We start from the raw sequence: 24,541 nt of genomic DNA, 5'->3' as shown, positions 1-24,541 counted from the left end.
ATGGGGTGAGAATATGAATTCTAATGAGACCGCTCCTGCTGATGCCTCTGTGCAAGTTTACACAAATCAGGCTTTGTTTTTTTTTATAATGCACATCTCAAGTCGCTCTCAAGGTCAAGTCAATTTCTTTTCTAATTTTTGCGGTGCAGCATTCATGAAAATCCTACTTTGCGTAGGTTGGTACAGCTAAATGGCATCAGAAGCTTTATTGCATTTTCAGCAATGAGTGGAAAATTTTTTCTTGCTGAGAACCAAAACTAGTCAATAGACATTGATCTGGGATTATCTTTTAGTGCAGAAATGTTAACCAACTCAACAAACTGCTATTATAGCTCCTCTGGAATTTTTGTTGAAATGGATTTCGTGTGATGTTGAGCATCTTCTTTTTTATGAAGGTAGCTCTGGGAAGTAGCACCCAAATTCTGTTATGAGATCAGGCAGGTATTCAATAATGGTTGCCACTAAACTACCAGGAGCAGGTTTTGTCTTCCAATAATTCAGTGGGCGTGGAAAAGGATACCATGTTCCCAGTGCAGGTTTGTGTATGCCACAGTACCAGCTTTGCTTTGAAAGCATCAATGCTGTAATGAAAGGCAAGATGATTGCTCCCTTGTAACTTCAAGTTCAATTTGTTTAGCGAGGCAAATGTATCAACTAGGTATGCAGTCTCAAATACATAGTTATCAGCTTTCATGGCTGCTAAAAGTTCATGCTGGCTTTTACTTTCAAGAAATTTCATAACCTCGGATGTAGCTCAAAAAGCCTGCCTAACATGTTTCCCTTGGACAACCACCTCACTATGAAATAACAAAGTTGTAAACACGACATCATTTTCAAAACATAGTGCTGAGAATAATTTGGTATTTAGTGCTGATTCTTTGATGTAATTCACAACTTTTATGTTCACATCCAAGTTTGATTTCAACGCTTGTGGAAGAGTTTTTGATGCCAATGCTTCACAGTGAATAAAGCACTGCACTCCTTCTATATCAGGGTTCTTCTGCTTGATCTGTTTTACAAAGCTTGATCTACATCCTAACATAGCAGATGCTCCATCAGTGCATACACTTATTAACTTCTCCCAACCTAACTTGGCCTTTTCAAGGAAATTTTCAACTATTTTCAACGCATCTCTTGCTGAAGTTGTTTTAAGCAAGGGCTGACAAAACAGAAACTCCTCTTCAATGGATGTGTCATGCACATATCTACCATACACCAATAGCTGGGAAAAACTCGCAAAATCAGTTGACTCATCAAGCTGTATGGCCCAAAATGGGGATGCTTTAATCTTAGCAACTACTTTCTCTTCAATATTTGCTGCAATATCATCAATGCGTCGTTTCACAGTATAGTTTGATGGTAGGTCTTGAAATTTTTGCCCAGCTGGTTTTCCAAGTACTATTGGTGCACAGTCTAACATACATGGCTTGATCAGGGTCTTTCCTATTGTATGTGGCTTTTTACACTGAGCAATATGGTAGGAAACAGCGTATGACGCTGTAATAAGTGCATTACTATGAGCATAGAGATCTCCACTCGCATCAAGTCTACTTCTCTTTACTTGCCGCTCTTTGGACTACAAGTAATCCCGGTTGTTCTCAGCTAGTGTGGGGGAATTCTTTGCAAGCATTGCTTCAACTGAAAGGGTTTCATGGAGTCATTTGAGAAAGTCTTCAGGCATATCACACATTGCGGAAGCCGAAGGCCGTTTTTCATAAGATACGAAAACCCATAATCCAAGTAACTCTCAGTGTAGGTTCGTTTCTTTGCCTTTGACATCTTGCACTAATTTATATGTTGTAAAACTAAAGCGGCGGCTGAAAATTATTATAAACCACTTAGTATCTGTTTGTGCAATAATAATCATCTGTGACTGTATTAATATTTTTTATTTAATCTAATACTATAGATGCATGATTATGTGACTTATTTGCAGTAAAGCAAGTAAAAAATAACATGAGTGATAATAGGAAACAATAATGTGAGCATACAAGTAATTATACTTCTACAAAGAATCTTACAGATTTTTTTCTTTTACATGTGATGCAGTAGTTGATAAGTGAGTGTGTCCTTGTGTCAAATAAATGTGCACTGTGAGCAGCACAATGTCAAACTAAGCCTTAGTTTCACCTTAGTTACTAAGGTCATCAATTATGGTCAAGCTGGCTTAGTAGAATTTTTCAAATTGTTAGCAAAGATTATTACATGTACAGTACATACAGACTGTATTACAATGAATGTACAGTAAAAGGTACTTGGTCTACCTCAGCCAGAATATACATGTAATAGAAAAGGAATGAGAACAGAAAAAACATCTAAGATTTTGCTAAGGCTTAAAAGCATGTTTGCAAAATGCGAAATAAAAACTAAAACTCCCCCTTTGAAATGCCAAATTCCTTCCTGGGGGAATTCCCCCAGGCTGGGAACCACTGGTTTATGGTATATCGAAACTACATTTTATAGGCATGTTTTATTAACATGTCAGTTAAAAAGCAGTCATGTTAGGTAATGTAAAGGAAACTGCCGGTTTCCTTTACTGCTCCACAAGAATAAATACACCAAGCAACAATAGGAATATATATTTCACAAATATATATACAGTCAAACATGGATAACTCGAACTTCAAGGGACCGAGCAAAAGTGTTCGAATTATCAGAGCGTTCAAGTTATCAGAGCACTGTCACAAGTCCATATATTTACTTATTTATTAGTAGATACATGTACATATACAAACTATAATATAAATCAAAAGCACAAATGGCTTGTTTCAAATTAAATGCTTCTAATGTAAAGTTTAAAACGTTTTCATGAAAAAGTATAGAGATTTTTCTATCACTTGAGATTGGTTTGTTGTTTGAGGTGATGTTATTGCCAGGACGTTTTTCAGATTGACATTGGCAAAACTTGATCGTTGTTGAAATGCTCAAAAGAAAAGACATTTTTTTCTTTTGGGGTTTTACCCACGATCAATTTTGCCGATTTTTCTTGAAGTTTATGCAACTTCAAGAAAAAATTACCAAAGAAAAATCCCTTACTTTACCTGGGATTCGTTAAGAGCAACACTTCGAGGCAGTTCAATTAAAAGTTTTACGAGGTTTAACGGTACATTGTATATCACTCACGCTTTTTGAATGGATACTTATTGAATGTACACACGTATTCTGTGTTTAGGTCAAACGATGAATAGTTTTTTTTAGCTAAGACAACATATACGTTTAATAAAAACATCTTTTAAGACGTTTTAAACATTCAACGTTCCGACGTTGATTCAACACGGAATTAACGTCGGAAAACTATTCGTCACGGGCTATCCGGGTCACGCACTCAAGGATTTTCGCCACGCACATACAAAACAACATGCTGTTTTTGTTTTGTATGTGCGTGGCGAAAATCCTTGCGCGCGTGACCCGGCAAGCCCGTGCTATTAATCGTATAGCAGTATAAATCAAATTTGACCAAACCTTTAGAAAAGTCGTTGACAAAATTATTTTGCCGATGGTGGTAATAACATTGCTTATGAATTACGAAAAGATGAGGTTTACCTCTATGGCTTTGAATAAAGTGATTTTCTAAAGCGATAACAACCGTTTCGGTAGCCGTTGGGCAAAAAAACAGTTCGAATTAACAGTGTTGCGTTCGAATTATCTATAGCAATTTATCATTACGTGGGAACGGACCAAAGAAACCGTTCGAATTAACCATGTGTTCGAGCTATTCGTGGGCGAGTTATCCATGTTTGACTGTATATATATATATATGAGTAAATGTGAACAATGTGCTTTTACAGTAAACAACAAACAGAGACTACCGCTATCTCTGCCTTTATTCTTTTCTTCTGATTTTGTCGTATCATATTGGTGCATCAGTTCCTTGTTGGCTCCATTTGGTTCTTTGTTGGCTCCTCTTAGTAGGCTGAGTTCCCTCACCTATGGTCGAGTCTCGCGCTGTGCCGAGACTCAGCCTGGTCGCGCTGTCGGCTGCAGGATCGACTGGGCAGCTTACCCTGGTCACGGTGCTCTGCCGCCACACTCTCCCCCCAGTGGAGGTTCTAGGGGCTGGAGAGTAGCTGGGACCAAAGCCAGTGCTGTCCGCGCCCCAAACTCCAGCCGCCATACCTCGGACTCGACGGAAGCTAAGCCGTTTCTTCTGTCTCTAGGTCTGTACCAGGCTGGCAGTACAAAAGGCCAGAGCCTGCCAGTGCTGACTGTCTTTCAGTAACTGACAGGCTCTTTCCTCCTGCCGATGGTAGAGGGACTCGTCGGTTGTCGGGGCTCTGAGGAGACAAGTCAACCTCTCGCCGTGAGACTCCGACTCATATCGGCGGCTACTCCACGTAGTCCTTCGGTCTGGCAGGCGGCTGCTCGTGTCAGTTCTATTTTGTCTTTTTAGGGAGACGGTTTTCGCAGCCCAAGGCTCAGGAGATCCAGGTTGGTTCAGTCGCACAGAAGTAACCTGCGATTTCCGAGTCGGCTTGGGCTCAGACGAATCTGCTCTCCTCTTCGGGCGGCCTCCCATGAGTACATGTTTGTCCACAGTGACCGACTTTGCTGTTGGCTCTTTAGGGAAGCGGCCAGCTATTCAGAGTGACTCAATGGCTCAATGAGTCCTTTGCCCAGCAGCTTTTGCACTTGACGATCGGTCTTTGCCTCTTTATGCGGTTCCAACCGACCGTGAGGCTGCCGGATGGCTCAGGTCTCTTTCTTCCGTGGTCTAGAACGATTTACTTTTTGGAGGTCCGTACAAACTCTCCATTGCCGGTGCTGAACGAACCCTGCTAACATGTCAGCAGCCATGCCATTCGCTTAGCCTGTTCCAGCTTTTGTACAGTTCTGCTATGCTGCTGCAAACAGGTTCTCCAGGCGGACTGGCACCCCTACATTTGGCAAATTCGTACTCGGTGGTGCTATACCTCAGCCGAAGGGAGGTGGTTCATTATCCACCTAGTAGCCTTCCACTCATGCGTAAGTGCCGAATGTGGTGCCGCCTCGGGGGTGTAGGGGTTGGTCCGGGAGGGTGAGGCAAGAGGTAACTACGCTTATTTTTGGCCCAGGCTGGTTCGAGCTTGTAGCCAATAGTGTCCCATCCGAATAGCCCTTTATTACCCATAATGGGCAGTAGTTCCTGGTGGTCAAACAGCACGAGACAGCTGTGTACTGGCAGACACGACCGTATCTTGCACCACTTGGACTTTACTGAGCAATAGCTGGCTATGTCTGTCAATGCAGGTCAGGAAGGCACTCATCTATGGAGACTAGGGCTGTTGAAACTTGATGGTATACTGGTGTGCCACCAAGAATGACATTTTTAGGATGGCATCCTCACTGATGTGGCTCATCACAAAGACCACCGCAATGTTTACATCCTGAAGCCATATGGCCAGTCGCACAACTCCGTGAAATGACCGCTGGGTCGGCCATGAGAGTGTGGCTGTCACTCTACGCCAACAAGTCTTCCGCGCTCAGAAAGAGCTTGCGAAACCATTGCTTGCTTAGTAAGTTTGTATTGCAACCAGTATATATCAGGAACTGGATCGAATGCCCCTCCAACTTTTTGGGGTCGAAGTAGTTGGTGGAATAGGGCTGGTCCTGCACTTGTACCTTAATTGGTTCTACACTACCCTCACCTTGCAAGGGATGGGAAGTTCTTGGGACTCAGACACTTCTGAATCTGCTGGGTCAGCTTTCTGAAGTGTCTGCTGAATTTGACCGACTGGTGTATGACTACTCGGCCCTACCATCTTCAAAACTGGTGTCCGACTTCGGGCCAGCCAGTTGCTCGCAGATTCAGTTCTGAGGCTAGCTTTGCGGGACCACACTCCTGGAAAAGGCTATTGGGGTGTCAGATTGAGCCAAAAGAAACCTAAAACAAGACGGGCTAGTCGTTAGAAAAAGCTTCCGACGTTGCACCAGCCGAAATGCTGATCCAGCCGATCTCTGAACGCACTCCTGGCAGCACAGCCTGGTGTGGCTCGGTCTGAAACATTGCCATGTCCGACTTGCCCTTCAAGTACTCAAGGGCAACTCTCTCTCCAGAGCTTTGTAGTGATTCCGGAAAGCCACGGCCAGAGTATCTTTCACTGCCATTTCAGCCAGTGTAGCAGGTGCAGGCTTCCTCTGTCTCAGCTCTTCATTACTTGGGCTTTTTTGGGCTGGAGCTCCTTTTGGCAGGACATCTCTTGCCAGCGACAGGTTGGGCCCGCCTTCGGGACGGGCTTTCAACATGACACTGGCTGACTTTCTTTTGCCGGAAAGAAATAGGTTGAGGGCCTTGGTGCAACCAGTAGTTGGCCCTACTGATGCTGCCTGTTGCCATTCCCTCGGTGTTAAGGATTTTTACTAGGACGGTTCTGGCGATTGTCTCCTTGGCCTCCACACCTTAGCATTATAGGAGTTGCTTCTCAGTGTCCTTTTGGGGACCAACTCTTCTGCAGTTGTTGGACCTGCTGTGTCAGTTGTTGCACAAGCAGTGCCAGCTGACTGACAGGCTGTTCCTGGACCATTGTAGATCTTTATTGTGCGGCCTTCTCCATGGACCTGACGTTCACTGATGGACGACTCCTTGACTTGAGATGAAATCCACTCTCGACTGCCTCCCTCATCGTGGCAGTTTGCAGTGCCAGTAGGTGCCGCTGCAAGTCGGCATGGTTCACGGTGCTGCAGAACAGCTTCTCGAATTTGTTTCGAGCAAGTTCCCATAGGCCATGCAGATCAGGCGTTTTATCTGACAGGCATGCTCTTGGAGAGTGGTGACTGTGGCCCATCTAAAGGTGTTCAGCTCACACCAAGCTTGCATAAGGAGAGGCCAAACCGGGCTCAAAGTGTGTCAAAAACCTCTTCTACGTGGTCGGCTTTTCAGCAGTTCTCTGCCTCTTCTCGCGGAGCCTCTTTGAGGTGTAACAAACTGGTACCCTCAGTCCAGCCATTCACATCAGCCACTTTGTGAAATCTGCGAATAAAGTTCTTGACTTTTTGCACCCTAGTACTGGGGTGATTTGAACTAGTTTGCCGGGCCCAGGGGGCCTACATAATTTTTTCAATACCTTGGCGAGACGGTCGATACGTTAGTCTGCGCTCCTAACGTGTCGGGTGTTTACATTGATTTAGAGAGTGCTCGCTTAGGCAATATGAGCCGCCCAAATCATGGATGTTTTCGCTGAGATCAGGAATATCTCTTGTCTTTGGACACTCTGTCCTCGTGCTATCCCATTACTATCACTAGGATGGCCTCCACTCAAGGATCTGGAGGTCCGCCGCTTTTTGTGGAGCCGAGATTCGCGATCCCATATTTGCCACCAATGTAAAGAAAATTGCTGGTTTTTTACTGCTCCACAAGGGTAAATACACTGAGCAACAATATGAATATATATTTCACAAATAAATGTATGAAAACATGTGAACAATGTGCGCATACAATGAACAACATCCAGAGACTGCCGCTATCTCTGGCTTTTATTCTTTCCTCCTTTGTTATGCGCACATTCTTGTCGGGCTCCGCCCATTATCGTATCGGTATGTCGGCTTTTTGTTGGCTCCATTCAGTTTTTTGTTGGCTCTACTCAGTAGGCCAAGTATCCTCACTGACTTTCGTGCTGTGCCGAGACGAAGGTCGGCTCGTCAGCTAGCCCTGTTATTGGCGCTCTGCCGCCCTAAGGTAATTTTAATTAGTGATGTCACAAATTTACTGCCACTAATAAACAAATTTTACGTATGATGCTGAGAGAGTGAATAGTTTAGCACACTTAGCCATGCTACACATCTTTTATAGTCACATATGTTCCTATTATTCTCTCCCTTTCAACCATCTCCTGTCTCCCAAACTTGTCTGGCTTTATATTCTGGTACAAGTAACCTTGCGAAAATTCACAAATATTATCGATCGTTATGCAAAGCCATTGGTAGTAGTTGAATACATATTGTACAGCTAGACAAGAACTGAAATTATGTCACTCAGCACTATTTCTGTTCGAACAAAACTTAAAGCTATCTTTATTAGCCTTATCAAAAGTGGGCAAATCTTAATTTTAGTTGATAACTCAGGAAGTGGTTTTTATTTTAAGCATGTTTCATTTTTATAAGCAATTTGTTTTTATGTATTTTAAATAATCACTTTTCCATAATTCAAATGTCCAAAGTTTTAAATTACACTAGAGTAATTACGCAGACATTACTAAACTGGTCACTCACAAACTTGTTCCCGAGAACCTTTTCATGCAGTAATCTGAAGCGAGATGATTACCTATTGGTTAATTGCTAACAACGTATCTAAACCATTTTGGTCAAGTATTGAGTTTAATTTGGTAACAAATTTTGGTAATGCATATAAGTAGTTTTAGATTCTCTAGACATTTGCTGGGTCACATCTTACCCTGTTCTCTTTTATGATACACTTAGGTAAACAGGAGAACACACTGTATTAGTACTTGTTTATTTTGAAAAAAATAAACTGCTCAAAGAATATTTTCACAGATGTTGTGATTTACAATGTTTTGAAACGTTTCGGACACCCCATGTTGGAGATTACTTCATATATCTGTACAGAACTTTGCTCATACTCATATTTCGAAAAATAATTCTAGTTTGATGTGATGTTAATTTGTGCTTTGGTCGCATATGCTGCCTTTACCATTGGGAAGTACTAGACCTGTATATTTATTGACTGGAGGTGTTAATTTATCAATGATACATGCTAAATCACTTGTTCATATGGTAAATGTGTTTCCAGTTTTTATATTTTGAAAGTATTTTGGTTTTGTGATATTTTGTTAAGCTTCGTGTTTATCAGCTTGTACTCACCGCCGTAAGGATCCTCTTAAAACCTTAAGAATTTACACTGTTTTGTAAAATTATTTGTTATCTTTATACATCTCATGTTATGCATCTGGGTATTCAATTTAAAACATATAAGGTTATTTGTAAAGTTATTTATTGCATTTTGCTATACTGATAGAGGGGTGCAAGCATTTATAATAGGCGAGTTTATTTTCATTCATTAGTAGTTTCTGGTTTTATCATATGTCTGAGGATCAGGAAACATAATATGCTTGGCTCATTCTTATAAATCATTGAAGGTAGATGTTTACAGCATTTACTTGAAAGATCTTTAAAATTTCAAATAACATAAGAGCCTTAACTGAGGTAAATGCCAAAACACAAGATGTTCTGACCAATTTAATGGTGTAGAAATACAGACCATTTTATTACAGCAGCATCGTTACCAAGGAAGATTAATATTGACTTGTTATTCAAACTGTTGTTATATTTGTACATCTCTGCTGAAAAATATTTATTGTAAGTTGCTAACTAATTCCATTGTAGTTTTCCATGCAGATGTCGGATCCAAATTTAGTCCAACTCCTTCAAATCAATGGATGAAGCAAATATTCATTGCTTAGATTCAAACTGTGGAGCGGAAATACCAAAGAATAAACATGGAATATATGCAAAGTTTTGTCCTGAATGTGGAAAACTAGTTGTGAAAGTTGTGCCGAGTAAAGCCTCCGATTCCAGTGGAGCTGCGAATCAGTATATGAAATGTCCTAACGCTGATTGTGATGAGTCGATCAAAAGAAACAAGAAAGGTAATTTCCCCAAAAAATGTCCCGATTGTGAGTTTCCACTTCAAAGGACAATCCAATCCCAGCCTCTGCAAGTGCTCAAATGTACCTTATGTGGTCATGAAAATAAAAGAAGCAAAAAAGGAAACTTCCCTGATGAATGTAATGAGTGTGAAGAACCTCTGCTACAGAGTCCAGGTGAGAACCTATTGTTTTAGCTATCATTAAATAGTATTAGAATGGAAATATTTGAGCTGCTTACATTAATATGATGAAGTCTTGCTCAAAGTATACTACTCTAACGTTGCACTATATTTATAGACAATAAAGCGATTAGCCCTCCATCCTCTGGTAGTTCTGCTACATATGATGCCGATGGTAATTCTCAAGAGCTGGTTGATCGGTGAGCACAATTATAGCATATAATTGCGTCAGTTTGACATATAATAATTATAATGATAATTTGATATACATGTATATACTGTAACAATTTGTTATTTCTGTGACTTTCATTTAGTGACTCTCTGTCTTTTCAGTTCTGAATTGCAAGCTGTAAAGCAAAAAGGTGATGATGATTTTCAGATCAACGCTCAAGATAGAGGTTGGTGCTAAAGTTTTTAATCTATCTTTTGGAAGCAATTGTTAGATCCTATTAATTTTTAACTCATGCACTTTAGTTATTTTAAAGTTAGTATTTTTACTCGTATCCTTTAAGGTTTTGGAGGGTCATATGTACATGTACAATGCACTGTAGCCACCGAATGAATGGAGGTAAATTGAGGAGAACACATTGGGAAGGCATTGTTCAGGAGCTTTAGTATTTACTGTGATACCGGGCCGCTGTTATGAGCAATACTAAATTGTCAAATTCAGTAAAGTTCAAAGCTATTAGTTTTCAAGTGGTTTTTTTATCAAACATTTAATATTACATAAAAACCACATGCAGACTCCTTTGAGTTTCACTAAAAATGCTAAAACTGCCCAAACTGCCTTTTTTCAATTTTTCACAGTTTGGGCTTTATGAATAATTTTACTGTAGGCAGCTGTATAAATTTGAAGAGGGCAGCATTTGAACAAACCATCGCATAACAAGCAGACTGAGGGAGGGAAATCTAACCTTGAGTTTGACACGATTGCACTATGAAAAGTTGTTGATATTTATACAGTAGCCGCTCCTCTAATGTAGGAGTCAGTTATCAAATGTAGTGTACCTCCTATAACGTAAATTTCGGATAATGTAAAAAATTTATGCAACGTTTTGCATATAAGGCCTATAACTCCATATACATAACTCATAAAACTTCCATATAACGTAAAGTGTCAAATAGGGGCAACTTCTAAAATTCGATTTGAATGGTAATATATCTGGTCGAACTTGTGAGAAAAAAATGACATACGTATAGCCTTATATTTGTTATATATACAATTTTCATGACATTTTAGTTTGTCGGGATAAATCGTCAGATGTGTCGACAAAACAGAGAATAGGTAGCTGCGCGATTGTTAATAAATACTGAAGGCGATCAATTGGTGCAGGTGTTACAGCATCGGTCCACCACTCCGAATGTCATCATTTTGTAGTAATACAAAAAGTTCTCTTTTCTCCTAACCTTGACCCCCTGAATACAGATAGATGACGCACTGGCAGACACCAATTTTTTGTAGTAAAATATATTTTTGTTTGGAAGAATAGAACTTTCCAGAATAGACATTGTCTAGAAAAAAAGATCAAATCATTGTAAATGGACGTCAAATGTGTGCGTTCCCCATTGACTTCTTGTAAAATAACCACATACACACTCTATACAACCAGCGAAATTGATCAGAAAAGGAGATGAGTTGTCGATTCATTCTAATGATATTACAGCAACGATACAACTAATTAAAAAGTTAAGTCTAGTTTTTTTTGGCCGAAGGGGTGTTTGGAAAGATCTTGAAAAGGATTAGCCAAGTTACATGTATTTTGCTGTTTGTATAACGTAAAATCCCTATAACGTAAACGTTCCTGGAACGGATTATTTACGTTGTAGAAGCGCCTACTGCAGTTTGTAGATTTTTCATGTCACATCTTCAATACTTTGGCTCTAGCTAAATGACTATTTAGAATGAAGTTGCTTACAGCCAGTCTAGATGAGTTTTAACTATACAGTGCAGCCTTACTTGTGAATGAAATTATGTGAAAATAACTTGACACTGCTTGTGTATTGGACTAACTGCTATTTATATTAATGCTATGGAGTTATGTCCACTTGATAATTCAAACTATCTCTATACAACAGAGGCTCCAGCATCTCGATCAGCTCAGACAGGCTTTAAGGCAGACCCTGATGATGTTGACCAATATTCAATGGAGTTCGATCAATCATTACAAAAACATTCTTCAGAAAATAAGCCAGGACAAATAACACAGGGCCAAGCTACTAAGAGGTTAGACTCTCCAAGTTCTGTCATTGGCACAGGAAGCAATCAGAGTTCGAGTTCTCGTCCTCCAGCATGGTCTGAACCTGATGCAGACATCAGCCCAACCAGTCCAGACCCTGCCTCGGTGATGTCTCAAGATCCCTCAATCACCAAATTCAACTGTGATAGACAAGTTGAAAAGGGACAGTCAAAAGACATGGCCTTTGTGACGCAGTCGTTACCTATGCACAAAATCCGTCAGATGACAACATCAGCTTTGTCAAAGTCAGTGCATGGTTCACAATCTTCTGCAAAAGATAAAAAGAGTTACACGACGACTGGACCTTACCATCCACCAAAGAATGATACTTGTGACAACTCTGGTAAAATGTTAATCTTAATTGGCTGTCCATAAAAGTTACATATTCTTACTGTTCACTAATATTGAATTATTTTTATATTTATTTCTGGAAATCTTGTAAAATTATGCTTCATCTTCTATCTATATATATCTCAAAGTTTGTCTGTGTGCGTTTTTGGTGTATGTCCAGCTATAGTTATTTAAATCTATCAATGAAGAATTCGTATCGCAAAGGAGTTAATCTCGGAGCCTCCAGTTCACCAGTTCAATCCCTCACTAATCCCCCACACGAGCTTGATGAATTCATTAGGCAGTATATGTCGTTATGTGGGTGCAAATACGCTACCGCTCTCCGTTACGGTACAACGTCACAGATAGTGGTAGCTTAATTTTATGCGTGCTCAACCGTGAGAGCGAGTAGTTAGCTCTTATTAGTAAGCTTACTTAAATTAGCCCTCCGCAATGTACCAGGCTAATAGCAACTGGCAGGCAACTACATTACCTCTCATTGTTTATAACATAGACCTATTAACTATACCTATTAACTATACCTATTAACTATACCTGTTAACTATACCTATCAACTATACCTATTAACTATACCTGTTAACTAATCCTGTTTACCATACCTATTAACTATACCTATTAACTATACTATAGGTATTGTTAATAGTTCTATGGTTTATAAGCTGATTTTTAATACCCCTGCAATGCCAGGGATTCCACTAGTATCAAACTGAAACATGATTAATAAAAGTATGGTATGTCATATAACAATTATTTTCATAAGGTAAGGCTTCCATTTTGTTTCTTGTGTGTGCATTGAAGATGGCCAGAACGAGAATCAAGATGAGGCAGTACAGTCGCCCGATAGCGTGAATGTCCCAGCATCGTCACCTTTGCCGTCAGCTAACCAAGGTTATGTACGAAAGCAGCAGAAAATATTTGCAGGCAATGCTCAAGTAGGACAGTCTCTGTCTGCGAAAGCAATCCAGCAGCTGGTAAAGTCAAATACAGCTGGTCAGTATAATTGGAATACATTATATGTTCTTAGTAAACCATCCTTTAATCTATGGAATGACTAAAAAATATTGATGAGAATATTTAGTAGAATATTTGGAAGAAATCTGTTCTCAAGTAGTAAGCATCATAGTCTCGGTTGAATATTTTATAAGCAGAGTGGCATACCTGCATCCTAGGTAATTTTGGTTACTTTTGACTAAACTACCCGAATGATGACCATTGTTTTTGCAATCAGATATGTTGTTGTTGTTGTTATAATGTTCTGTACTGTTAAATTGTTTGTCTATCTTTGTCAGCAAGTTTTCAATGGTATATTCTGCAAATGTGAGGCCAAACGGAAATGCTATGCTTCAAATCAGACTCATGCATGATTAATAAAAGTTTACCAAGTCATATAGCAACTATGTGTACAAGTGAGACTTGCATTTTGACTCCTGTGTGTGCATTGAAGATGGACAGAACGAGAATCAAGATGAGGCAGTACAGTCACCAGATGGCGTAGACGCCCCAGCATCGTCACTTTTGCCGTCAGCTAACCAAGGTTATGTACAACAGCAACAGAAAATATTTGCAGGCAATGCTCAAGTAGGGCAGTCTCTGCCTGTGAAAACAGCTCAGCAGCTGGTAAAGCAGAAGACAGCTGGTGAGTATAATTGGAACACATTATATGCTCTTAGCACACCATCCTTTAATCTATGTAATGACTAAAATATATTGATGAGAATATTTAGTAGAATATATGGAAGAAATCTGTTCCCAAGGAGTAAGCATCAGAGTCTCAGTTGAATGTATGAGCGGCGGCAGATGTGCATTTGAGATAATTGTTGTCTTATTCAAATACTTTTACTCACAACCATATGGTGAAGATGGCACCTATGACCAGAGATGGTGGAGAGGAGCATAAATTATACCCTCTGTCAAAATATAAAACCCCTTGATACTAGTACAAATGTGAAAATGAGATATCGAACTATCTTTTTCTGATCGAATGGAGAGAGAAAGTAGAGGCAATTCCTACTCCAGATAATACAATTGTCGTTGTTGTCCTTTGCAAAAAGCATTTATCTTTTAAAGATTGGTCGAAACCAGAGATATAAATGTAGCGGCACAATTGAACATGAAATGGCACATTTGAAAATTAAAAATTAACAAAATAGGTAATGCTAAAAAAATTAGCATATCATTTATACGCTTGATGTCAGACTCAAACATGATTAATGGAAGTTTGGTATGTCATATAGCAATTCCTTGCGTAAGGTGAGTCTTATATTTTGTTTCTTGTTTGTGCATTGAAGATGGACAGAATGAGGATGAAGATAAAATGGTACAGTCACCAGATGGTGTGGATGCCCCAGGATCGTCACCATTGTTTCCAGCTAACCAAGGTTATGTACGACAGCAGCAGAAAATATTTGTAGGCAATGCTCAAGTAGGACAGTCTCTGCCTGTGAAAGCAGTCCAGCAGCTGGTAAAGCAGAATACAGCTGGTGAGTGTAATTAAATGCTTAACGTGCTTTCAGCACAACATCCTTTTGAAGTGTTATTTGCTTTTCTGCAAAGTGCCTACCTAACAGACTAATATATGTTCATTTTTTCTTTTTTATGGCGCAATAAATATATTTATATTGATAGTAGAAAATAAATTTGATCTTAACCCTAAAGCCAAACTATGTGGTGAGCACATTTAAAGAGCATCTTGTTTGGTGTAAAGTCTCTGTGTGGGTCATGTACACACATAAAACAATGTAATTTAATGACTTTCTAAAATTTCCAATTTTTAATTTATTTCAAAAATTTGTTTATACTTGCAAAATTGTTTGTAAGTCGCCCTGTTTCACTAAACATGGTAGCAGTTTAAGACACTTGGAATCATGTTTTAGTATTCTCTTAATGTAAAATGTGCATCTACAGTCAAACACGTTGCACCCTGAACTTGCCTATTGTTGTTGTAAATCAGTTTGACCAGTTGACTAATAGCTGTGATACAATGACTAGCGGAATGCCCGGCATTGCACTGGTAATAAAAAGGTTTTGCACAGAAAGTTTTTTGATTAACATGTACAACATTTACCATTCTACCTTTAAAACGAATATCTTTTGTTTGTTTCTGTTTACTGTTTTATGTACAGTGTTTATTTCAGTGGAGTGTGCTATTTATGTTTACAGTCATACTTCAACTTACGAGCTTAATGCGTTCCGAGACTGAGCTCGTATGTCAATTTACTCGCATGTTGGTGCAATTTATTTATATATAGAACAATTAAATATATATTGATTGGTTTCCATACTCTAAAAAAAGCAAATAAAACACTTAAAACAAGATATTGTAACAGAAAGAACATGTTGGTTATTGTCCTTACGTACTACATGCTTTCAAAAAGCAACAAATAAAAAATAATGCAAGGAAATGTGATTAATTAAAATGTAAAATTAAATACCGGTACATGCAATAGCAGTTAAGACTCGCATTTGCCAGGGAGGGAGATATAAGTTATCCTTCGTTACACCAGTTGACTTTGATAAATTTGGATTTTATCAAAGTGTTAAAAGACAAACTTAGAAGCAAACCTAAAAGCAAACTTTTATTTTCAACTAAACGTAATTAAAATTTCTTCGGCGTTCATAGTTTTAAGTTTCTCGATGGTTAGCGACAAATTTTTCTTTTTTTCTCGCTTTCACGACTAGCCGGCCGTTTTAAGATAAACCTATCTAAGGACGTTTGCCTTTGTCGCCCTTGCAACATGTTGCGATTAGGACGAACACAGGTGTAGTCACAAATGGTTAATGCACGACCACTAGCCAACTTGTCCGAATGTCTATTAAACAGTTTGAATAGATAACGCCGGCCTTTTCACATAGAATCGTTTCAGTTACGCTGTCACCGGCCAATTGTTTGTCCAATGCCATCAGCGGTCGTGAAGATCGCTGCACCGTTTAGAAACTACTGTTGGTCCTTTGCGAACTAAATGCCCTGAATATAATCCTTCTGTTTGATAATTATGAATGTATTTCTGTCATATTGCCGAGCTAGCTCAATCATGCATACACATTTCGCATATTTTTCAATATTTTTCCGTTTAATATCAATTGTTATCATTTGCTTTTTCTTTGTATTATCTTTCATTTTACTGGCAAACTTTCGGTCTACGCACAGTACGTTTAATTCACATAATTCTGCACAGAAAATCGTGCACAAAAAACACGGTACAGCAGTATAACCTGAGCAGTTGAAAAATACCGAGTGATGCTGTTCTCATAAAACACCTCCGGCATACTTGGCAACTGACTCAAGTGCTCGTATCTCAAACATGGCTCGTATGTTAGTGCTAAAACTTGCTTGAAAGCTGGCTCGTATCTCAAGTTTCTCGTACGTTGGAGCACTCGTAAGTTGAAGTATTACTGTATTCCGTTTATTTCTGTGTAATTCATTCTGTACTGGCTGCAGTGCCTAATAAATATCTATACTGATTGCAAGTCTTGTTGGCCGTGCGAGTCTAAGCATTTTGTTTCATGTATGGGCACATACGTTTCTTCTAGTATGGCTTCACGCATAACGCTAGCTAATGTGTTAAGCAGGAATCCATGAAAGATTGGCAGGTGTAATAAGTATGGGCGTAAGTTATTCCATTGTTACCAAGTTGGACAGTGTAATGTATTGGATGGCATGCCTGTCTGTAGAACTGGGGGTTTCGTGTTCAAATTCAGAGCGCAGCGGATTTTTCATTCCTAAAACTTCACTGCTATAATTGGACATGCGGATAGACAGACACTGAGATTTATATATATACTAGCTGCATTAAGCCTAGTTCCCATATCCCAAAGCATCGGCGACAGCACCGCAGGCTATCAGCGGTGAAATGTGAACCTACATGCCGAGTACCACCGGTAATTGCCGGCGGTCAACGCAATAGTTTTGCTCTGTTCAAATTTTGTGAAAAGCCGCAGGCAAAACTTTCCTGAAATCCACTGTACAGGGGAAGTGCACTGTCAGCATTATCGCAACAGCGTGGTGAGCGAACATTTTCTATGCGGTTATCAGCGAAGCAGCTTTATGTGAACATAAGCCGCCGAGCCTAGAGTCGCAAGCGTTTTGCTGCGCAAGATTACCATCGGGGCCTCGCAATCGATATGGGAACCAGGTTTTACCCGACGTTGCTGTAATATTAAAAATCAGCTTATAAACAATGAGAGGTAATGTCGTTGCTTGCCACTTGCTATTAACCTGGCACATTGCCGATGGTTAATTCAAGTAAGCTTACTAGTAAGAACTACCGCTCTCCATGACCCGTCGAGCTAAATATAGCTAAATAACCCGGCAAGCTTATGTGGCTGAATTGGTAGGATGTTGGACTGGTGAACGGGATGGTCCGCGATTAAATCTTCTGCTGAAAGGATTCTTTATTCCACGATTTTAATAGCTATAGCTGGATGAACACAGACACATAAACACAAATTTTGAGAAACATATATCTATAGACTAGATGAATGACCGGTTAAAAGTCTTTGCACAGAAAACTTATTTTTAATTAGCATATGACACCATTGTATTTTTCAAACTTCATATCATGAGAAGTGTTTTGTGCCGTTTATAAATTAAGAGAAAAAATAAAACAACTCTAACGGTTTTCAAACTTTGTCAAATAACTGTAACTTTCAAACTTCATATATTGAGGAAAATGTTTTGTGCAGGTCAAATAAATTGAAAACCAAATAAAACAACTATAAAAGTGCTTAAATATAAATGTGAAATAATTTGCAAGTAATAGCTAAATTAAGTCTGTTTTGCTATGATTACAATAAAAGCTGATTTAGTAATTATACAATTGATACGGACTGAGAAAACAAAATAAAAATCCTGAATATGTTGAATTAATAAAAACAATTCTTGCATAGAAGTGTGGGTATAAAAAGGTTAATGTTCCACCAGAAGTTATCCGTCAAAACTCTGAATAGGACCATATTGGTACCTCTCAATACTGGTACAAATGTAAAAATGAGATATCCAACTGTTTTTGTCTGATACTGATTGAATGGAGAGAGAAAGTATAGGTTATTCCTACTCCAGATAATACAATATGAAAAGTTTGTAACCTTTACAGATTTAGCATTCCAACTTAGGGAAAACTGGAAATAGGGGTGTAACGACATCTCTGAAACGGTAAATTTGAAAATTACAAATTAAAAAATAGGTGATGCTAAAAAAATAAGCTTTAAAAAAGCTCAAAAAAGTAACAAATGCCAAAGGTAGTATTAATTAATAATAGAAAGTGCACATTTTGTGTGTATATAATACATACACTTCATGTCAGACTAAAACATGATTAATGGAAGCTTGGTATGTCATATAGTAATTCCTTGCATAAGATGATTCTTAGGTTCTGTTTCTTATGTATGCATTGAAGATGGACAGAACGAGAATCAAGATGAGGCAGTACAGTCGCCCGATAGCGTGAATGTCCCAGCATCGTCACCTTTGCCGTCAGCTAACCAAAGTTATGTACAACAGCAGCAAAAAATATTTGCAGGCAATACTCAAGTAGGACAGTCTCTGCCTGCGAAAGCAATCCAGCAGCTGGTAAAGCAGAAGACAGCTGGTCAGTATAATTGGAATACATTATATGTTCTTAGTAAACCATCCTTTAATCTATGTAATGACTAAAATATATTGATGAGAATATTTAGTAGAATATTTGGAAGAAATCTGTTCTCAAGTAGTAAGCATCATAGTCTTGGCTGAATATTTTATAAGCAGAGTGGCATACCTGCATCCTAGGTAATTTTGGTTATTTTTGACTAAACTATCCGAATGATGACCATTGTTTTTGCAATCAGATATGTTGTTGTTGTTGTTATTATGTTCTGTACTGTTAGTATTAAATTGTTTGTCTATATTTGTCAGCAATTTTTCAATGATATATTCTGCAAATGTGATGCCAAACGGAAATGCTATGCTTCAAATCAGGCTCGTGCATGATTAATAAAAGTTTACTGAATCATATAGCAACTATTTGTACAAGTGAGACTTGCATTTTGACTCTTGTGTGTGCATTGAAGATGGACAGAACGAGAATCAAGATGAGGCATTACAGTCGCCCGATAGCGTGAATGTCCCAGCATCGTCTACTTTGTCGTCAGCTAACCAAAGTTATGTACAACATCAGCTGAAAATATTTGCAGGCAATGCTCAAGTAGCCCAGTCTCTGCCTGCGAAAACAGTCCAGCAGCTGGTAAAGCCAAATACAATAGGTGAGTATATTTGGAATACATTATATGCTCTTAGCACACCATCCTTTAATTTATGTAATGACCAAAATATTTTCTTGAGAATATGTGTGAAATATATGGAGGAAATCTGTTCCCAAGGAGTAAGCGTCAGAGTCTCAGTTGAATGTATGAGCGGTGGCAGATATGCATTTGAGATAATTGTTGTCCTAGTCACACACTTTTACTCACAACCATATGGTGAAGATGGCACCTATGACCAGGGAATGGTGAGAGGAGCATAAATTATACCTTCTGCAAAAATATAAAACAAGTAAAAATTTGGGGGCAGGCAATTTGTGCCATTTGACAATCATATGCACGTGGATTGCTGACGCATGGGCTAAAGTAAAGCCAGCCTCTATTGTCCGAGTTTTCGAGGAAGCTGGCGTCAATACTGAACCTCTACCAGCTGCTAGTTTCAGTCTGGCAATGATGAGGAGGAACTCGGATTTCTGGACAGAATGTTAGAATTAGAGTCAATATCTTATCCAATAAAGTTGACTAAGTTCACTGTGCTGCTTTTTTTGTTGTTTTTATGTGCTTTAAAATGCGACTTATAATATAATGTGCCTTATATATTGTTCAAGTACAGAAATAGAGCACGGAAATAAGATAGCACCCTACAATAGGGTGCATGCACCCTTGGGTGTGAAAACTACATTAATTTATTTAAGTAGGGCATATTTAATTAAAAGTTATTCTGTTTTATTCCATAAATTTGTTACTTTTTGGTTGTACAGTACAGGTATTTGTGCATCATCACTGAACATAAAAAATGAACATGTACTTGTATATTTCTCAGTATAAGCATTCTGCAGCGCAGTCTGCAGAGGAAGTCTTTTTCCTCACTAATTGTCACATGACACAACACAGCAAGTTGTTTGAAGTTGTTTATATTTGTATCATTTCTGTGCTTGTTTTTGCTTGTCTTCAATAGTCTCGACTTGAACTGGCTCGTTCCTAGTTCAATCTAATAACTTGCCCTCTAAATGTTGTTAAAAATAAACATCTCCTCAGCAAACTGCTGGAGCTCTCTTTGTTTGGCTGGCCTGTCGGTCGGTATCAATGCAGTTCAACGTACAATACTACCTACTTCTGCGTCAAAAGTATTTCCAGATGTTCAGTCTAAATATGAATAAAGATTGTTCAATGTAACATAAATAAAATAGCAAAACATTTTCAGCTTTTAGCTGCGCTAATAAAAGTCCCAACTGGAAATAAATTACTGAAGATGTAGCACTTCCATTGATATTTTCACATGGTTGATAAATGTTGGGTGAGTCCATTTCTATTGCAAGACTATCTCAGTGGAATTTGAAAGTCCTATGCTCACATAGCAACAAACTCACAATGTCATATACAAGTACTAAATTCTGGTATTTAAACCGTGATATTTTGATCGTAAAATCTAAGGTATAATTTGTGTTTGGATGCTAGAAATTTGATGTAATTTGAGATCATTTAAAATTTCCTCCTTTCATTGTAATAAAAATTTTGCTTTAGACTCATCTATTCAAATAATGACTAATCTTTTTCCAAAGCAGCTGTATTGTTGTTATAATATAATATATGATTAATATTCATTATTTGTCTATATTTATCAGCAAGTTAGACTTTACAAGGCTGATGCAAAGCATGATGCTTCATATCAGATTAAAATCAGATTAATGAAAATTTTGTATGTCATATAGCAATTCCTTGCGTAAGATGATTCTTAGGTTTTGTCTCTTATGTGTGCATTGAAGATGAACAGAACGAGAATGAAGATAAAGCAGTACAATCACCAGATGGTGTGGATGCCCCAGGATCGCCACCATTGTCAGCAACTAACCAAGGTTATCGTGTACAACAACAACAACAGAAAGACCTTCAGAGCTATGCTCAAGTAGCACAGTCTGTACCTGTGAAAGCAGTCCAACAGCTGGTAAAGCAGAATACAGCAGGTGAGTGTTAAGAGAAGGAACATTATATGCTCCTAGCACATCTTCCTTCAATCTATGTAAGGCTATAAGTCATTAATGGGAGTATTTAGTAGAATATTTAGAATAAATCTATTTTCAAACAATAAGCATCGGAGCATCAGTTGAATATATGCATCTCTGCACTGTATTTCTACCTCAGAAGATTATGTTCCGGATACACCCTTACATGCAAAACCATTTGCTAAAGATAACACATCTGACCAAGGAGATGTTCGGAAGAAGCTCGGATTAGAGTCTCAGACAGGAGACGCAGCAAGTAAGCTCTCTAAAAAAAGCTTTATACGAACACATTTTGCAACTAAAAGCATTTGTGCTGTGTAAATTGTGGTCTACACCAATCATTTTTTCTGTAGTTTCTTTTAGAGGTAGAGATAATATGTGATTAAGCTGATCTTTCAAATTAGGTTGTTGAAGTCCGTGTTCCACCGTCTGGAAGTTTGTTAACCTTTTTTGTTATTTTTATAGGATACTTTGATGCTTTTTGAATTACTTTTAATATTTAAACATGTTTTGAAAATTCCATTTGAAATTTTATAATGCATTTATATAATTTAGTTATTTATTGTTGACTTTTAGATTTATCTTTGTATCTGTAGTTAATAAAACAACGCAATTATTTCCCAAATGTAACATAGGCTTTACATAGCTGATGCATCTGTTGATGCAAACATTGTCAATTATGACTGAAAGCAAGCCTTACATATCATTGTAATATACTTCGATTTAATTTATCATGTAAGGATATTATAGTAAATATTTCAACAATATCATATTGTATAGACCATACATATTTTAAGCTTACTCGAATGCTATCTAGAAGTTGTTTACTCTTTTTACACTGCACGACTAAGCACATTGCCCATTCAATCATACAAGTTTCCGTTTCTAGAAACGGCGGGTATGATACATTTTATCAAAAGCGTAGTTTCAAGAAAGATAAACTGTCAGTCATATCTTTGCTATCACTTTGCAACTATAACTTTTCTTGAGATGGGCTAATTTATTCTATTTATAATATTATTAAATTCTCTAGAAGCTAGTTACATGAATATATGTGACCCCGGCCATCAGAATGTACAATCGTGCGGTAATTGCATTGTTCGCAATAGCGTGCGTGCTTTACGCTATTATGTATGGCGTCTTACAGTGCCTCACATTGCGCGTTCACAACTCGAGTTATACAACTCGAGTTGCACAACACGAGTTGTGAACACACAATGCGACTTTTCAAAAGTAAGGTGCAATATATTGGTATTACGGTAGCATAACCGTAGATCTGGTTATATTAACAATGGTACATCAATAGGCACCCATTAGCTAATAGAAATTAAATTATGTATGTACTGTAAAACTAGAGCTAATAGCGAATTATACTGCGCCGAGTTTGCAACTCGAGTTGTACAACTCGAGTTGTGAACGCGCAACGCGAGGCACTGTAAGGCGCCATAATTATGACTCACCGTCACTATTTTAGTAAACAGTGGTTTATAGTGCATTCAACCCTGCTCTTTCACATGCTCTTGTTTATTTTTGTGTTTGACCAATCATAAAGCCAGAATTGCCATTTATCTATACCCATATCGGTGGTTGCTATGGAATATTTCATAACCCAAGATCATAAATATAGGCTCTAACTGCGGGTGCGCGCATGTATGTGGCTATTTCCTGTTTTAATGCTTCAGGCTAGAACAAAATAAAACCATCGCAAAAATTACGGGTAGTTGATGCTAGATGAGTATTTCTACTTAGAATCTGAGTCAGCTGCCTCAGATCATTGTAAAAGCGATGATGAGGATTGTAATAATAGGGCAACCTTAGAAATAAAGCTGCTTACGCAATATGTGGCTGCTAACGATAATGCGAATGAATTAAATCAAATTACAGAGAATAACGATCAGCCTATAGGCGTGGTCACACGAGCACCGAACCGACGTAGGATCGGTTCGGAGGCTGGTTCGGTTCGGGGCACATGTCACACGGCCACCGAAGTAACTTCGCTTCTTAGATACCATACGTATAGAGACAAGACACGGTTTCATTAGTAGTTTTTATGTATTTGAGTTAAATATTTCTATTGTAAACAAAAAACTTTGAGGAACAATTATAATTACACAGCAGATTTATCAGAAGATCGTTCAGCTGCTCAAAATAAATCACTCGATACAAAGATTTTGCTAACCCTTCCCATCAACATAATTATATTTTTTTTATTAACATATGAATGTTTTTCTTAGCTGAGTACATAACAAACAAAATCAGTCTTTATCATAGTACTATCGTTTTACATAAATAAATCAGTCAACGATACTTCATCAGGATGAATATGACATTACTTATATTCCACACGAAAGAAAATCACAACCATTCCCTTACATTTATGCAAAACTTAAGTGCGACATCTTACATTTATGCAACCCAATCACAAGTCCGGGTGAACCTTGTCGTAAATTGCTTCATGTTGTTTATTTAACGAAATAAAAGTATCGTCCCATTTCTTTTTTAACTTTACTCACACGCACGTAAGAAGAAATGTGACGCGTGCTCGCTAAAATTCTAGAATTTTCACCAGCCAATAAGAGCAAGGGTTCGGCACGAAATTTCGAGCAGTACCGAAATAGTTCGTTTCGGTCAGAAATGTCTTCAGCCGAACTTTTTAGAGCTGAAAACGACGTCGTTTTGCGTCATTTAGTTCTGCCTCCAGACCTAGATGTCACCAGTACAAATCTATATTGAAGCAGATTTTTCATTCCTAGATCGCCATAATTGGATATAAAACCGACATACGACAGTCACTGAGATTTATATATATATATAGATGCCTTTTTCAAATGCTACTACCTTTTTGGTAGCATATAAAGAATAGCACTGAATGCATGTACCTTGCAATTATGTTTTTTTCAACAGCCTTTCAATAATATAATTTTACAATTTTTATCTTGAACCATGCAAATGTACAT

General features: G+C 38.3%; 1 protein-coding gene across 1 annotated transcript; it reads right to left on the bottom strand.

Annotated features, from left to right (window-relative positions):
• Window positions 1-754: 754 nt before the first annotated feature.
• On the bottom strand, window positions 755-4,114 carry LOC137394072 (protein FAM200C-like). Its single transcript, XM_068080791.1, has 2 exons — window positions 3,928-4,114; window positions 755-1,497 (listed from the first exon to the last, which is right to left on the bottom strand). The coding sequence occupies exons 1-2, from the start codon at window positions 4,112-4,114 to the stop codon at window positions 755-757; spliced, it is 930 nt and encodes a 309-aa protein (XP_067936892.1).
• Window positions 4,115-24,541: the final 20,427 nt, after the last annotated feature.

The sequence above is a fragment of the Watersipora subatra genome, chromosome 4 (assembly GCF_963576615.1).
Source record: "Watersipora subatra chromosome 4, tzWatSuba1.1, whole genome shotgun sequence".
Taxonomy (NCBI): Eukaryota; Metazoa; Bryozoa; class Gymnolaemata; order Cheilostomatida; family Watersiporidae; genus Watersipora; species Watersipora subatra.
The sequence above is the reverse complement of the archived record's forward strand: the minus strand, read 5'-3'. Positions and strand labels throughout refer to the sequence as shown.